The 18,196-nt window shown below is 43.2% G+C and overlaps 1 protein-coding gene across 1 annotated transcript in view; it reads right to left on the reverse strand.

Annotated features, from left to right (window-relative positions):
* Positions 1-18,196, reverse strand: part of LOC132832876 (dynein axonemal heavy chain 6-like) — a 670,564-nt gene that overhangs the window by 483,503 nt on the left and 168,865 nt on the right. The window contains exons 24-26 of the mRNA XM_060851082.1: positions 16,656-16,906; positions 13,207-13,438; positions 7,209-7,262 (exon numbers count right to left, since the gene is read on the reverse strand). Coding sequence (XP_060707065.1) covers positions 7,209-7,262; positions 13,207-13,438; positions 16,656-16,906 — 537 coding nt within the window. The remainder of the gene's footprint in view (positions 1-7,208; positions 7,263-13,206; positions 13,439-16,655; positions 16,907-18,196) is intronic.

The following is an 18,196-nucleotide window of genomic DNA, read 5'->3' on the forward strand; positions in this document are numbered from 1 at the left end:
CCTGTGTCTGTGTAGATGAATTGGCCACCCTAAATTGCTCATAATGTTCAGGGATGTGTAGGTTAGGTGTATTAGTCAGGTGTAAATATAGGATAGGGAAATGGTCTGGGTGGGTTGCTCTTCAGAGGGTCAGTTTGGGCTGAAGGGCCTGTTTCCATACTGTAGGGATTCTATGACACTAATAGATATGCACAATAACAGCAGTCCCAGAGATATTGGGTTGAGTTGGGATGACACAAATTTAAAAATCTTTCATTGGAAAGGCAGCAGCAACACTGACAGATTCCAAGTAGAGAATAATCTCACTTTCTTCCAAATTGTAAGTCCATTAAAACCTGATTAATGCAACACAGTTTGGAAAATATAAGGCTGAGAAACCATCAGGCACTGGGAGAGCGCGACAAGGAGCCACAGTGAACAGGAGCCACAGAAGTGGGACAAGGATTCCTTTTTTAACATTTACAACATCAGCATTTCATTGACGTAGCTGAACACAAGCAGAAGCAGCAGTGCAAACTATTGTCAAACTGAAGTTGGTTGGCTCATTAATTGCTTTTCCCACACAGAGGGTTGGAAGTTTGTGAAAAGAAGTGCAGATGGATATTTGGTTTATCTTGGTGAAGGATGTCAGTACCTTTTTGATGGATTCATTTTCTGTGGCTTTAGCTGTGTCTAACCCATCCCAAATAATGTGCTTTCAGCAAAACAAATAAAAGTTTCTGACTGACTGTATAGGATGCTAAAACTACAGGGAATTCTCTAAACCATGTGTCAGAAAGAATATTGAAACGCATGCATTGCCAAGAGCTCTGCAGCTGTTCCACTGACGTCCTGGGGACTTGTGAGAGAATCCACCCACTGCAAATTCACACCTGCTACTTCCCACAAAAGCTTTCGATTGATTTCCTGCTGCTCCCACGCACCGAATGTGCCCACTGTAGGAAGGGACACTGGTAAAAGAACACAAGCATTGTATTTGCTGCTCAGGCTGCTCAGAGGGGAAGCAGTGAGCTTGCACCCGGAATGTGCACCTCTCCTGAAAGCATCTCCTGTAATGTCTTTATCACTGTGCACCTGTACCCAAGTTCTTCACCAACAACTCTTCAGTAGGTTTTTTTATTCATTTATGAGGTACGAGCTGCACTGACTGGCCCAGCATTTGTTACCCATCCCTAACTGCCCTGGAAAAGGTGGTAGTGAGCTGCCTTCTTGATCACTGAAGTTCTTTGTGTGTAGGAACATACACAACATTGCTAAAGAGAGAGTTCCAGGATTTTGACCCAGAGATACTAAAGGAACAGCGATATATTTCCAAGTCAGGATGGTGAGTGCCTTGAAGGGGAATTTGCCAGTTGTGGTGTTCTGCCTCTGCTGCTCTTCTCCTCATGGATGGAAGTGCTCATGGGTTTGGGAGCTGCTGTCTAAGGAGCCTTACTGATTTATTGCAGTTCACCTAGCTGATGGCAGACACTGCTGCCACCGTGTAATGGCAAGGGAAGTGAATGGTGAAAATGTTGGATGGAGTACCATCCAAGTTTCCAGTTCACTAATGTCCTTCGTGGAAAGAAATCTGCCATCCTTACCTGGCCTGGCCTCCACCTGACAACAGACCTACAGCAATGTGGTTGACTCTTAACTGCATTCTGGGCAATTAGGGATTGCCAATAAGTGCTGGCCTAGCCACTGACACCAACATCCCATGAATGAATATACCAAGATAAAAGTGGGTGGTGTCAAGCTTCTTGAGTGCTGTTGGAGTTGCATTCATCAAGGGAGTGGGGAGAATTCCATCACACTCCTGACTTGTGCCTTGTAGTCTGTAGGCACACTTTGAGGAGTCAGGAGGTGAGCTATATATCATAGAATTCATAGCCTCTGACCTAAGTAGTGTACTTACATGGTTAGGCGAAAGTGAGGACTGCAGATGCTGGAGACCAGAGTCTAGGTTAGAGTGGTGCTGGAAAAGCACAGCAGGTTAGGCAGCATTCGAGGAGCAGGAAAATCAACATTTCGGGCAAAAGGATGGTTCCTGATGAAGCGTTTTTTTTCCCGAAACGTCGATTTTCCTACTTACATGGCTCAGATTCTAATCAATGGTGAACCCAAGGATGTCAATAATGGAACAAGGGAATGCCGTTAAATGTTGAGGGGTGATGGTTGAACATAGGAACATAAGAAACAGGAGCAGGAGTAGGCCATCTAGCCCTTCAATCCTGCTCCGACATTCAATAAGCTCACGGTTGGATTCTCTCTTGTTGGAGATACTCATTACCTGGCACTTATTTGGTGCGAATGTTACTTGGAACGAGAAGTTTGTAGACTATGCCTTATTTTGATATTTATATTTGTTTCTTGCCACCTTTTTGTTCTCTTTATTATCTGCATGTTTTATTTTCCATCTAATCCTAATTTTATCTGTGCACACTGAACATTCTTGGGATCCATTGTTTAGAAGCAGCTCAACCTGCTCAGAACAAACACCTTGAATGAACAGGATACATTTGGAGGGGCTGAATGGCTCCTTCCTGTTCCTTTGGATATCTAATTGCCTACAGGAGTTTAGAGAATAGGGAATAGTTCTACAGGCTGGAGTAGCAGCAGTTATATGTGTCACCAGAGAGGAGGGTTCAGCGAGATTTCAGGAGTCAATGGTTTGTGACCTGTACAGGTAACTCCAATCCAGCAGCGGGATCTTCCTGCCCTCTGCTGTCCTGGCAGCTCCTGATTCAGTGACAACTAGAGCCCAGAGTCTCAGGACCATCCAAGATGGCATTCCCTTTCGAGTGCACAGAACCCTGTGTTTGTGGAGTGCATGGGGCGGTATAGTTATAGTCAGGATGGTTAAAAAGGCGTTTGGCACACTTGCCTTCATTGCTCAGTCCTTTGAGTATAGGAGTTGGGAAGTCATGTTGAGGTTGTACAGGACATTAGTGAGGCTTCTTCTGGAATACTGCGTCCAGTTCTGGAAGGATTTTATCAAGCTGGAGAGGGTTCAGAAGAGATTTAACATGATGTTGCTGGGAATGGAACTATAAAGAAAGGCTGGGCAGGCTGGAATTTTTTTCACTGGAATATAGGAGGTTGAGAGGTGACCTGACCGAAGTTTATAAAATAGTGAGAGGTATGGATAGAGTTAGTGGTAGCTGTCTTTTCCCTAAGATGGGGAGTTTCATTTTTAAGGTGAGACGAGAGAGATTTAAAAAAAAGACATAATATTTTTACACAGAGGGTGATTTGAGTGTGTAATGAACTTTCTGAGGAAGTGCTGGATGCAGATACAATTACAATGTTTAAAAGACATTTGGATGGATACACGAATGGGAAACATGTGGAGGGATATGGGACAGGAGCTGGCAGGTGGGGCTAGTTTAGTTTGGGATTATGTTCAGCATGGACTTGTTGGACCAAAAGGACTGTTCCCGTGCTGTATGACTATGACTCTATGACTGCTGTCAGCTCGGAGATGTAACTATGAGACACCTCCCAAAGTCCTGGCAAGCTCTTTGGATCCATCAGGCTCTGACTAGACAACCACATTTACAGACAATATGGATAGTGACATGTTGAGGTAGCCCGGGCCTGAGTGAAGCCCACCGTGGACTCATCTGCTACATCTGCTTTTACTTTTTGTTCCTGTCTCTGTGTTCACCAATACAGCGGTGGTTGTATTGCCAAGTTGGGCCTAGTGCGGTCCTGTGGCAGTGACATCGTGGGTAGAGGCAAGATGGTGCGGAAGAATGGTGGCAGGGATCTGCGGTGGCGGTGCAGTGGAACGGGTTCATGCTGGTAACGGTCTCAGTGTCGGGGTAGAAGAACCGGGATCCAGACCTACGGCTAAGTGCTTAAGAAGGACTACAATGCTAAACTTTGAGCTTTATATCTTTATTGTCCACTTTACACCTAAGATTTTGTACCTAGGTACCTTTGTACCAGGATGGCACTGGACAGTATTCACTGTAATCCTGTATCCCTGTACATGAGTACATATGGCAATAAACCCTAATTCTAATTCTTAAAAAAAGGAGGCAAGGTGATAGGTGCTACTGAAGGCAGGAATGAAAATATCTGATTCCTCAGCATTAACCCCCAGCATTTGCTGAGATCTATGATGCTAATAAATATATTTTTTCACCTAGTTATTAACAAATGCAAACATTCAGAGGTGATGTTATAAGCTCACTGACCCACCAAGCAGTATCTCAACATGATCTTTAAAGAGTTCAGAAATTGGGGCTTTATTTCAAGGAAGCCTGAGCAGCAGCTAAACATTAATCATTAGTTATCATTTAATCACATGCTGCACGAATCTGATCATTTCTGATTCCCAAAGAATAATTCCCACATTCCAAAAAAAAATTAATCACTAAGTATAATGGAGCCCATGGGAGCAGGTAGCAAGACACGGGAGAGGGGTATAATATTGGGAGGGAGGGTAGGAAGGTGGGGGGAGTGGCTTTCCCACTGCCTTTCAAACTCCACCCAATTTTATTCAGAAAAGGCTGAGGACAGTATCCCTGTTGGAGACCACGTGAGATTCATGAGTGGCCAAATAATTCCTTCTTCCTGCCATCGCTGCTAGTTGAGTTATGGGCAGTGTTCCTGCAGCATTGGGGGTTGGGGACTTTCCTGATCAGGCACCCTGTAGTCCCCAGACCCCCCCACTTCACCATCACTGAAAGAACAGAGCATATGTTGGACCATGGTAATCTCCCTGATCTAGCAGTCCCAAATCCCAGGCAACATGGGGTCAAATAGTAAAGGCACCATAGTACCACATTCTTATTACAGAGAGCTGACTGGTGTTGAGTTTAACCTGAGATGCAAGATTGAGAGTGACAAGGAATTGAACTTGTGCTGTCGGTAACACTCTGTGTCACAAATCAGTCATCTAGCAAACTAAGCTAACTGATCCTGGAGCTCAAATACCACCTTAGGAGCTAATAAAAATTTAAATCTTAAGACAGTAATAAAAAGCTTAATTAAAATATGCTTAATTATGACTGAAACGGCTGTTTCTGAATGATTAAAACAAAAACTGGCCCCACAAATGATTTCTCTTCCGACCTGATGTCTTCAAGCAGTGCCTCATTAGTCCCATTAAACCCAACCCCATGTTATGCGAACGAAACACAAAGAATATTGCAGAAACTTAGCAGGTCTGACAGCATCTGTGAGCAGCACTGGGATCATTGCCATGTTCCTGACTGGACAATGGCTCATGGAGCTGGGATCTTCAGACTGAAAAGGACAGTAATTGTCCTGGCACATAGCAATGACCTTACTGCTATAGAATTGTAATGGGAGCCCTAAAGGGACGGAAGTAAGGTATCCCAGATTCCCGGCCACCTATGAGGCCGCTGCCTCCAGTACAACACCCAGTCCTGTGTTCACAATCCAATAACTTCTTCAGCTGTTGGTAAATACACTGTGGGGCTTTCAGTTGCATCATCTCTCACAGAGGTTTCAGATTTTCACACTCAGGGGGAAAAGTTTACCTCGATTAATGTGAGAAATGTCACAGTTCAGCTAATAAAGAACATTGTAGAAGTAAAGCCATCTCTACCCTTTTACAGGAAAGCTCTCTGCTCTTTCAAACTGCAAGTTCATAACTACACTCTCCCTATCAAACATTCCTGGACAGGTACAGTACATTTGCAAATGTGTTGCTGGTCAAAGCACAGCAGGCCAGGCAGCATCTCAGGAATAGAAAATTCGACGTTTCGAGCATAAGCCCTTCATCAGGAATGACGTTTCGAGCATAAGCCCTTCATCAGGAAAGATACAGAGTAAAGTTCCATCTACACTGTCCCCGTCATACATTCCCAGGACAGGTACAGCATGGTGTTAGATACAGAGTAAAGCTTCTGCTATACTGTCCCAGTCAAAAACTCTCAGGGCAGATGATACTATGGGTTTAAAAGATGTATTTCTCCTGGTATTTTTATGACAAGGTTGAGCTACAGGTATTGAGCAGTCTGTTCCAAACCAATAAGGAAACACGTGAGGCCTTAGGGTCTTTTTGCTAACTTTGGAACATCAGGACCTGCATGAGGGGGTAGGATCAAGCTCCCACAGAATCAGGATTTTAGTTTAACTTTCAGTAGTTGTTACGGTCTTGAAGCTGGATGTGAACATTGTTATTTCTCTCTGTTACAGCTAAAAGCTGCGAGAACTACATATGAGACAATCTGTTTTACTGGATTTGTCTTTGCTAAGGGTGTGTTACTAAATGGAACAGTTGCTGTTTAGAAGCTAAGTATTTAGTTGCTAAATAGAGTAGTAGGGACGTGGAACAGTAGTAGACTCGCCAACTTTAAGCGCATTTAAATGGCCATTGGATAAACACAGGGATGAAAATGGAATAGTGGAGGATAGATGAGCTTCAGATTGGTTCCTCAGGTCGGCGCAACATCGAGGGCCGAAGGGCCTGTACCGCGCTGTAATGTTCAATGTTTTATGTTCTATTCTATTGTTCTGTTTAGTATTCCAATAGAGTTAAGCTATTCCAATTCTTCTTTCTTGTTTGTATTTTAACTGCAGTTTAAGAATAAAGTGTGTTTTGCTTCAAGCCTAGAAGTTTGTCCAAACAAATTGCATTTGAAAAAACAGCCTGAAACTTGCCTTTAAAATAAGAAAAAGTTAATGTCTAGATTATCTTCTTCACATTTTTTGAGAGGGCTTGGTCTGATCTATAGCGGTCAGCATATGGTATGATACAAAGTAAAGCTCCCTCTACATTGTTCTCCATCCTACACTCCCAGCACAAGTACAGCAAGGGGTTAGATGGACAGTAAATTTCTCTCTACACTCCCAGGGCAGGTACAGCAACAGTTAGTTACAGAGTAAAGCTCCCTCTAAACTCTCCATCAAACCCTCCCAGGACAGAGACAGCACATTGTTAGATACAGAGCAAAGCTCACTTCACACTGACCCATCTGCTACTTCCTGGGGAGGGAACTCAGGTGACACTCTTCATTTCCAATTACAGCAATGTGAACAGCCAGTTGAGAGTAGGGAGACTGAGTCAGAAAGGTATAATGAACCACCAACACATCCAAGGCTTACTGGGGACTATGGTACACCAGGTTGTTGTGCCACCTTGCCTTTGGTCAGGTTAGACTTCTGAGGTTCATCAGGGCCAATTAACTCTGATTCCAGGAGAGGTTGATTACTTCACTGATAAAATCTATGCAGGAGAGTATGCTTACCTTGTAATCCAGACTTTCAGAGCAGTTGAAGACAACACAGTGCTTTCCCAGAGCCTGAAAAACCAAACAATATTTCAGTGTCAAATTGCTCCTGCCATAACGTTGGCTATAATGACCGTGAATCTGAACACAGATCACCAATGGACACACACAGTATTGATTACAAAACACACTGAATGTTAATTACTACATACAAGACTTTTTTTAAGAAAGCACACACAGCCAATCATTGACTGAAGATGAAAACTCAGCAGCTGTAAATAGAGAGTCTGGTATATCACACCTGATGAAGCCTTAAAAAAGCTCCAAAGAGAGAAAATGCATAATAAACTGAAATTGTAATCTTTTGAGAGTATCTCAGACAGTGAACACAATAATTAAAGAAGCATCAGTCCAACCAAGAGGCCTATTTATATTTTCCCTCACCCCTTTCAAGAACATATAGAGATAAGTGTTAGAAGCGCTTCAGCCCTGGTCTGTGTGTATTCGTGGCCTGTCATCCTAGTTTATAGATTGGAATGCTGTTAAGGTCACTGTTCATAGAACACCCTTGCATTACAGGTGAATAAAAAGGGAAAACAAACTCTCTCTCACTCTGAGTGCAGCCGGTCTGCCACTGCCAAAAGGAATGAGGAACAAAACTCTTAGTGCCAAGAATTTTGAAACGGACAGGTCATCTGCTAAGGTCAGTGCCACTGCTAAAGCCGACTGCAACTGCCTCAACTTTCAATTACCTGCTTTTCACAAACCATTCAGAGACTGATTGCTTTTTATTAATTGTTTCTATTTTTGGATTTGCCTCATTTCTACACTGTGGGTATGAGTGTTACATTACTATTTACTCCCCCGTTCAAAAATAAGCTCACTCTTCACGATAGACCAAGAAAAGTTTTGGTCCCTTTTAAAACCCAAATTAATTTGGATATGCCAGAAAGGTGACCACAAAATAAGGGCACAGAATAAAATTATCCGTTGAGATGAACCCGGGGTGGAGACTCTGTTCGTCCTTCCCCACCTGGCAGCTGAACAGCTGTTTGAACTGGAACAAATTAGGAAACCCCACTTGGAGATTGGTCATAACAACCTTTACAAATAAATCACTGAGTTGCCCTCAGTTGGACTTCTGTGACCATTTCTAGATTGTATCAAGTCTTTAGAGAACATGCAGGGGAGACTTATTAGAATGGAACTGGGAACAAAGAAGTTCAGTTATTTGGAGAACTCATGACAAGCTTTCAGACTTACAGACGCTTTCCCGCTTAAAAGCTTCATCATCAAACTGGTGTTGGTGGGTCAGGCACAGGCGGCAGTGAGGAGGTGGCTGTGGAGGGGAACCAGCTCAGCTGTGATGGATGGTGCCTGAAGAGTGGTGACTTCACCATTGGTTGGGCCCGATGTAGACAGGGGTGAGGTGGTGAGGATGGATGGCAGTACAGGTGTCATTGAGATGCGCTTGATGATGGGCTGATGGACTCTAATTTCTTTTCTTATTCTTAAACTATTCAAAATGGGGCCAGATCATAGTGACAGTGGAAAAGCTTTTCGATGTATTTTACTGTTTATCTCACAGTGATATACACAAAAATGAAACAATTCATTCATTCATTCACTAAGTCTCATTCTGTCCTGCTATATCCCTAGCTGTACCACAGAGAAGGACAAAAGCAGCAGGTACACAGGAGGACACTATCACATGCATGTTCCCCTCCAAGTCACTCGCCATCCTGATTTGGAATGATCCTACATTGAGGTTGGGTCAGAATTGTGGAATTCCCTCCTTACAGCACCATGGGTGCCTTCATCCCCAGCCTCAACCATCAGCTGCAGGGGTACATTAAAAGCAGCTCATCATCACCTTTTCAAGGGCAATTAGGGATGAGTAATAAATGCTGGCCCAGGCAGCAAAACCCACAGCCATGATTAAAGAAATAGGCTACCTGGATGACCCAGGGGACTTGACAATTTGATCCCTGGTCTTCAAGGGTGTAGTTATGAGAAGAAATTATGTAAATTAGGCCTGTCTTCTCCAGAATTTAAAAAGGTTAAGGGTGATCTGATAGAGATTTTCAAGATATTAATAAGAAAAGACAGGAATTTGTTTTCATTGAAATTCATAGAATCCTTACAATGTGGAAACAGGCCATTTGGCCCAACAAGTCTACACCAACTCTCTGAAGAGTATCCTCCCAGACCCATTCCCCTACCCTATTACTCTACATTTCCCTGACTAATCCACCTAACCTACACACCTCTGAATACTATGGGCAATTTAGCATGGCCAATTCACCTAACCTGCACATTTTTGGACTGTGGGAGGAAACCCTCGCAGACACGGGGAGAATGTGAAAACTCCACACAGCCCAAGGCTGGAATTGAACCCTGGCACTGTGAAGTAGCAGTACAAACCACTGAGCCACCGTGCCACACAACGTAAAGATAAATTTCCACAAGATTATAGAACTAGGGAGTCTGTCTATAAAGTGGGGCCAGACCATTCAGGAATACGTTAGGGAGGACTTTTACACTCCAAGGGTAGAAGAGGTTTGGAACTCTCTTCAGCTGTTGATGCTGGATTCACTTGTTAATTTTAAATCAGAGATTGATTAAATTCTGAATGGATTAAGTTCTGGAGAAAGGGTCACTGGACCTGAAATGTTAACTCTGCTTTGTTTCCACAGATGCTGCCAGACCTGCTGAGTTTTTGTTTTTGTTTCTGACTTCCAGCATCCACAGTTCTTTGGTTTCTCATTGAGATTAAACTCTTCGGAAGCAAAGGTATGAAGGGGTGTGGGCCAAAGGTGGCTATATGGAGTTGGGCCACAGGTCAGCCACCATTTTGTTGAATGGTGGAACAGACTGAAGGGGCTGAATGACCTCCTCCGGTTTCTATGTTCCTAACTGGAGGGTTGAGAAGGGGAGCAGCTTCTTTCCCTGGATCCCTTGAAAAGTGTTATCAACATTCTATCTGCTTTTGACGGTGGTGTTAGTGACTCAAAATCAGAGCAAACAGAATACAATAACCATCCCCAGTTTAATTCAAGGTGTCTATTCCTGTCTTGTTACACAACATGTGAGAACCAACGGCATTAGCTTTCGACTCAATGAACCACTGTGTCAGTATTGCTGTCCACATCTCATGGTGTTAGTTGTACAATAGGCTCAGGCAGCACCATTGTGTCTCAGCTTCTCTCAGACTGAGCGAACCCATTTGCTCATTGAATAAAACATGCTGCTAACTAATGAGGAAAGCCAATCATACTTTTGCCAAGCCAATTAGGAAATGATTCAGTTACTGACATTAGTTACTGTCACCAGCTTCTGACATAAAGTGATGTGATTCAAGTAAATGTTTGGGACTCTGAAGGGAAACAATTTACATCATCTATTGTGGGGAGACAGCAACAGAAAAAGATGGAGTGAGGCAGAGGAACGGGAATGGGAGAATATATTCTCCCTGAGGGTAATTAAGTGTCAGCAGAGAAGGATATTGAATGGACAGAATTAATGATAACAAGGGATAATGAGATACGTTTCTAAGAAAGAAGATTCATATGGTGATAACAATAATAACTTGCATTTCTGGAGCATCTTTTAGATTAAAATCATTCAGCTCATCATGTTTGCACCAACTCTCAAATGAGCATGTCATTGAGGGTCATTGTTCTACCATCGTCCTGTAAACTTGCACAAACGCTTCTTTTGAATGCCTTAATTAAACCTGCCTCGACCACACTCTCAAACAGACATCCCAGACCCTAAGCACTTGCTGCATGAAAAAGGCCGTCCAAATGATTTTGAATATTACAATCAGATCTTCTCTCACCTTCTCCTTCTTCAAGGGGAGCAGTCCCGGCTTCTTCAATTTTTCTCCCTAACCGAACCTCAACCCAGGAACCATTCTTTCACATCTTTTCTGTACTCTCTTCAGCATGTTCACATCTTTTCTAAAGTAAGGCACTCAAAACTAGGCACAATATTGCCTCTGAGGCTAAACCAATGTCTTAGATGAGTTCAAAATAACTTCCTTGTCATTGCATTCGATACCCCTGCTGATAAAGTCTGGGTTACCGTCTGCTTTATTAACAATGTCTCTCCACATGTACTTCCACCTTTATTGAATAGTCATTTGGAATTACAGAACTTGACTATTGCTGAAAAAATGCTTTTGGATTGACGCTTTTCATTTTGCACTCAACAGGACCATTTGCAAGAATCTCAAGTCAAGGGGAAAACCAATTTGCTTACGGCTTGAAAGGAGAGTGCCATCTGTTTCACTTGTGGACCATAATAATTTACAGGCAATGCCATGAAGGATGAGACAGTTAATGATGATTGACAGTTAACAGGCTTCTTGTGTCTGAATTCCCTCCTGTTTCACAAGGGCCTGGTTAGCATCTCCATCCATGGTAAAGACAGATGTAAACTATTTATTCCTCCAGGAGTAAATCGCCTGTTCTGTTCTCTGGTCAGCTCCACTCTTCCTTCTACATCCTCTTATTATTTACATGGCAATAGTAGACTTTGGAATTCCCTTTTGTGTTAGTTGTCAGTCTCTTTTGACATTTCCTCTTTGCTTCTCTTACCTGCTTCCTCAGAGCATCTACATTTAGCCTGTTTCTCAATTGTATGTTCTGCCTGACATCTGCCACAAGTCCATGTCTTCTTTTTAATCATAATTCCTACCTTCTTTGTCAACTAGGCCTCTGGACATGTTTGCCTTATGTCTCCTGTTGAAGGGAATATACTATAACTGTGGCTGAACCATCTTTTCATGACATGTTCCACAACTTCTTTTCCTGCCAGTCTTTGCCTCTAATTTATTCAACCCACATCTATTCTTTACCCATTGAAGATTGCTTTCCAAACGAATTATTCTCACTCTGGATTATCCATTACCCCTTTTCATAGTTACCCTGAATCTTATGATACAGTAATCGCTTCCCCCCAATACTCCCCATTGTCATTTGATCTACTTGGCTCATCTCAATCAGGTAAACCAGGGCCTAGCAGTATTTCCTTTCTCCTTGGTCTGCAAACACAGTGCTGGAGGAAATTCTCCTGAAAATACTTTAGGAATACTTTTCCTTCACAGTTCCTGACACCAACATTATCCCAGTCTGTATTTATTAAGTAAAGATATGAAGGGATACTGTTCAAAGGCAGGAATATGGAGTTAAGCCACAGATCAGCCATGATCCCATTAAATGGTGGGTCTGAATGGCCTATTTCTACTTTCCTAAGATGTGGAGATGCCTTACATATAACCTCACCACACTCTTCTGTATCTGTCAACTCTTCCTTAATGCCCTGTTTTGACGCCATCATCTTGATAACTTGTTATGATCTCTCTACCTTAATTAGTTTGTACAGTTTTGGATTACTTGTTACTTTGGTTAGACCCTTGGCATGTGACTCTTATACATATCATCCTCTTCCAGCCGCTTGGTTTGTCTCCAGCTCCACATTTTGTTAAATTTTTTGTAATTGTCTCTCCACCTCAATTAATCAGATTGTAGGTCATCCTTTTACTTTCTGTTCAGCTGCTGACACTTTACTTACACTGTCAGGCACTTTTGATCACCTGCAGAGACTTATTATTCTGCCTGTCAACACATCACTCTCACTCCAGAGGTCTTTTGATTTCTCTGCCTTTAAATTCTGTGCCTGCGTGCTTCTCTTCACTTCATCTGATCCGAAAGCCTGTCATTTCAAATAAACCTGTCGGACTACAACCTGGTGTCGTGTGACCTCTGACCCTTATTTTGCAGCAAATTTGCTCCTACATGTTCTATGTTTCAATCAAACATAATTTACTAATCTAACATTTGAAAAGGAAACTAACTTATTGGTCATAATATTGATTTTCATGCACTCTGTTTAGTCTCAATTTGTGAAAGCCTCCATTAAAATTGCAGGCATTGGAATTGGAGGTGAATTTCAAGGGTCAGTGATTTGGAAAAGATAACATTCTAATCGCTGTATCACACTGGACTCTTACTTTGGCAAGGTCTTTCACAGTTGCTGTTTTGCCAGTTCCTGTTGGTCCCGCAGGAGAGCCTCCAAGGTTCAGGTGCAGGGCTCCAGTCAGAGTTAGCCAGCAGCGGTCAGTGAGTGGCGTGATTACTAATCGGCGCGAGCAGCCGAGATACTCATAGCCATAGGTGAAGGAGCTGTTGCCCTGGACCACATAGCAAGTGTTGTTTTGCATGTTCCACTCATAGCGCAGCTGCCTGAAATACAGATTTTCTGTCAGTGCTACTCCATGGGTTTCAAACACAAAACATTTTGATAGGATGACATTGACCCCAAGACCAACCTGCACAAATAGTCACAACGCATTTTCAGAATATGTCCAGTACACACAAAGCTGCATCAGCAGATTGGCAGGTACTGTTCTGTGTGGATATCAAACTCTGCTCAATTTTATTTCATAACGGTAAGTAGAGACTGACAGATTACCTTTGTATGTCATCTCAGGTTACACAGAAACACACTAGGCTGAATCTCAGGGTTTTACATGTGAGTTACATTAAATACTTTAGAGGGTTTTCACCATGAGGCCTTGCCTCACCAAACTCACCTCATTAACAACCTTCCCTGCCTCTCTGGCACTCCTCACACCTGATTCTAGCCCCATTTAACCATGTACTGTAACCAAAATAATTTGCCAGTGCCAAGATATCTGCAGAAACTGACCAGCATCCCTGGTGCTAGTGCCATCTTTAAATGCCCATTGTGCCCCTGAGCATGCTCTGCATTGTTCTTGACAATGGCCCCAGACATGCTAAACAGGGCAAGTTGACATCATGCCTTGCAGGCAGGGACCTGGACGTCCAGCTGCACAATGGGGTGCCCTTCTCCCAGGACCAGCAATGGAGGCCATGACACCAGAACTTTTCTGAGTAACGTCCTCAGGTTAGTACAATCTGGAGGAACAGCTAGACTGTAGGAAGAAGGTCAATGACCTTTACTACTCCACCAGCATAAATGCTACCCTCTTCCCTTTCATAGCAGACACTTGCTGTGCCTGTGCTATGGAACCTACCTGCAAGCCAGGCTCATACACTATCACTCTCCCTAATGCCTGCAACATCTTCTCTCATTCACTGTTACCCACCCCAATCCTGACTGCACTAACCTTACACACCCTCTGCACTGCCTGCTCAATGATCAGGATATGTCCCCAGTCTGCACCAACAGGAACATCAGTTCCACCCGTCATGATTGGAATGGAGGTCAGCCAGAGTTTCCTCATAAAATAAGAGTTCCCTGATCCAATCAGGGAGCCCTGGCTGACAGATACAACAGGAGTGTCAGAGGTTCTGTTCACCCTGAGAGCTGGCTCTAAGGTAGCTGGGTCAGTGTCAAGGACTCTCCATGTGTAAAGAAAGGGGGACTTGGTGATGGGATACCGGCCTCTGTAAGGTTATTTCACCACCCACTTCCATCTCCAGTTGAAGCTGCCTGTCTCTCATGCCAGGAGGAAAACAGCTATTAGAAGGGCAGAAAGAGTCAAGTTGGATGGTGACATGTCCTTATAAGATTCTGCACAGTGCTTTGTTTTCTTCTCTCTAATTCTCATGTAAATATTAGAGGATGTGTACCAGTACATTTCAGGAACTGGCTGAGGATTAAACACTGTATTATATAATTGTAATAAAGTAGTGATTATATCACATACTGCCAAATACACCATACATAGAGAATTCAGGAAAACATGAAAAATAAACCAATGTTAGCTTTGACTGCGAAACCATGGGAGAATTGAAAAGACATATTATCTGGCAATAGTTAATGCTCCCTCAATTTAACGTTACTGAAAGTATCAACATACCTAAAGCATGAGTAACCTGAATTGAGGACTACGACTGCTAAAACATTGGGGAAATTGACATAAAATGTTTGAAAGTGTTCCAGTAATAAAATTAAAATACAGCAAAATCAATCATTATAATTATATTTTGAATTTGATCCTCTAAATACTAAAAAATACACAAAGTAACTTCATCCACCTACAGAATCACTTTGAAGCTGTGAAATTTGACTGGGGCAGTAACTATAACTTGACTGGTCAGCAGAGATCAAACATCCCTTTCTCTGGTGATGTTCTTCTGTCAGACGTTGTACAGAGAGCAGGTCTGCCGAATTTCTCACAAGCTTACCAACAGGCAGTGTGGATATCGAAATAGCTTCCATTAAGACATGGGCTCAGTGGGGTTCCTGACCTTTACCTCTGGGCCCAGAGCTGAATTTGAGCTACAAATCCTCCCTGCATTGCCCTGGAGCAGCCAGTAATTAAAGATTAATCTCCAGGACATCAGTGGGACCAATCAAATGAAATCCATTCGGCTGTTATTAACAATGCTTCTGTTTTTAAACTTTGTACAATTTGTTGTACTGAAGACAGGTTGTGAATGGTCTGTTGTGAATAGAGCATAGAACAATCCAGCACAGAACAGGCCCTTTGGCCCTCGATGTTGCTCCAATCAATGGACTAATCTAAGCCCATCCCCCTACATTATCCATCATCATCCATGTGCTTATCTAAGAATTGTTTGAATCTCCCTAATGCGGCTGAGCTAATTACACTGGCAGGCAGGGCATTCCATGCCCTTACCACTCTCTGAGTAAAGAACCTTCCTCTGACATCTGTCTTAAATCTATCACCCCTCAACTTGTAGTTATGCCCTCTCGTACAAACTGATGTCATCATCCTAGGAAAAAGACTTTCACTGTTTATCCTAGCTAATCCTCTGATCATCTTGTATGCCTCTATCAAATCCCCTCTTAGCCTTCTTCTTTCCAATGAGAATAGACCAAAGTCTCTCAGCCTTTCCTCATAAGATCTTCCCTCCAGACCAGGTTTGACAGTCAAGAGTCATCGAAAGGGTTGACTGTGGAAGAATAGTATGCCATGGAAATGAACAAACCTGGTGACCAATGTCAGGAATGTGAGAGTAGAAGAAAACACAGAGAAATCACTTATCAGATAACTAATAGGAGGGAAGCTAGGAATGGAGCTCTGTGAAAATGGATAGGATGGCTAACCAATGGTCAGAGAGCAGAGCAGGGTGGATGTGGTGCCAGTGGTGTTTGAACATCTTGAGGCTAGATATGTTGATAATCATTGACAAACCTCCAGGGGTAAGTCCTATCAGGGTAAGCCACACTGCCTCCCAAGCTCCCAAGCTCCATTGTAAGTCGGATCCCCTGGGTAAAGTTCCTTAGCTGATGATGCTAACCAGTCAATGCATTTTTTCTCTGCTCCTGCCTGTACTCTGCGTGCACAGGATTTAGCTGTGGTGCTACAGAAACCTACCAGCTGGTATCAAAATTAAATAAATCTCACCTGAAGATACAAATAGGGTCAAAGATTTTAAACGTCTCCCTTCCCTCACCCCAAACATTTGACAGAAACAATACCTGTCATTTGAAGTTAGTTAATACCTGATCCATTCAAAGTCGTCTTCTCTGACAATCTTCTTGTCAATAAGCTCACTCAGCACATCGCGACAGTGCACGTTGATGGTCAGGAGAGTCTCGAGCACTGTTTCCTGGAAAGGCTGCAGTGGTGTAGACATGAGCTCTGCCAATGCATCCAGCCTACTGATCAGCACCAGACGGGTATTCTGCAATTGGCTGTGCGGTCTGGGTCCATTGAAACACTTCTTACATTTCCGACTGAACATTATCTGACTCTGCACCAACAAACACAAAGAATGGCTACAGTCACACTCGGAAGATCTTGTATTTCCTGCTTTAAGTGCAAAATTAAATGCCACAAATTAAGCTAGTGACACTGGGGACTTTAGAATTGGTCCTATTGTGTAATTTTCTGGAGGCATAGTGGAGGGGTAGTTCAGAAGCAACCTGGTGAATACTCCAAAAAGGAAACTTTGCAGGGATACAGGGAAAGAGCAAGGAATAGCACCTACCTGGATAAAAGTTGTTTCAGAGCCATAATGGATGGGCTTTGAGCTAATGGAGCTTTCAATGACTGGCTGGAGAGGCAGTGAGAGCCCCAGTGCCTCTTCAAGAAGAGGCTCGCTCATACAGATGTTAATCAGGCAATTGCCAGGGCACCACAGACCTAGAATCAAGACCCAGAAGTGCCCAAACAGTGAGAGTTGGTCACCAATCAGAGGCTGGTATTGATCAGGCTCAGCGGTATCCCAGAAGAGTTTCCCAAAGTGCTGGAATTGCCAAGGAGCCAGGATAAAGGTACGTGATGTTGGGCTGAAGTTGGGGTCAGATAGCTGGAAGTCAGGTCAGCTGGCTGGCTCCCATCAGGAACTCTCCAGCCCCTAAATCAGTCCCTGCCTTTGACTGAGGGACTCCAGCCCCTCTCTACAACGTGATGATAAGCAATTGGAGGGTCTGGTGACAGGTCTGATTCTATCTGGCAGTGGGACAGTGGGATGAAGTTTTAAATGATCCTTAATCTGCCTCACAAGAATCTCAGTTGACAGTAGAGCATGAGGTTTACCGTGAGCCTTCCCGTCCAGAGCTGAGTTCCAGTAGGATTGGGAAGGTGGGATTTAGGTACACTGCTGACATGCTGCCCTCCCTATCTCCCAGCACACCACCTCCTGGAGTAGAAAATTCCCTTTTACCATGGAATCAATTTGAGGAAAGGTGAAAGGTCCAAATGAATGACATAAAACTGAAATTGGGTCATTTATTCACAGAATTTGCCAAGTTTTCTTCAAGTGGCCAATGAGTAATAACTTTTTTAACATTACACAATGAATGGAAAAGCTGTAAAGTCTGAATCAAAGCATGAGGCTCATAAATCATTGTGTGTATGTAAGTGTTTCCATTGTTTCAAACCGACAGCCAATAACTCACACAAACATCACTGGCCCACTGGTCTACTTAGTGAAATCCTATAGTAACCTTTCTGGTTTTGTCTGGGTGGTTGACACTCCAGTTCCACAGATATACAGAGATCAGCGTTGATGAAACTCTGGCACCACTTTGACATGCCA

The sequence above is a fragment of the Hemiscyllium ocellatum genome, chromosome 3 (assembly GCF_020745735.1).
Source record: "Hemiscyllium ocellatum isolate sHemOce1 chromosome 3, sHemOce1.pat.X.cur, whole genome shotgun sequence".
Lineage (NCBI taxonomy): Eukaryota > Metazoa > Chordata > Chondrichthyes > Orectolobiformes > Hemiscylliidae > Hemiscyllium > Hemiscyllium ocellatum.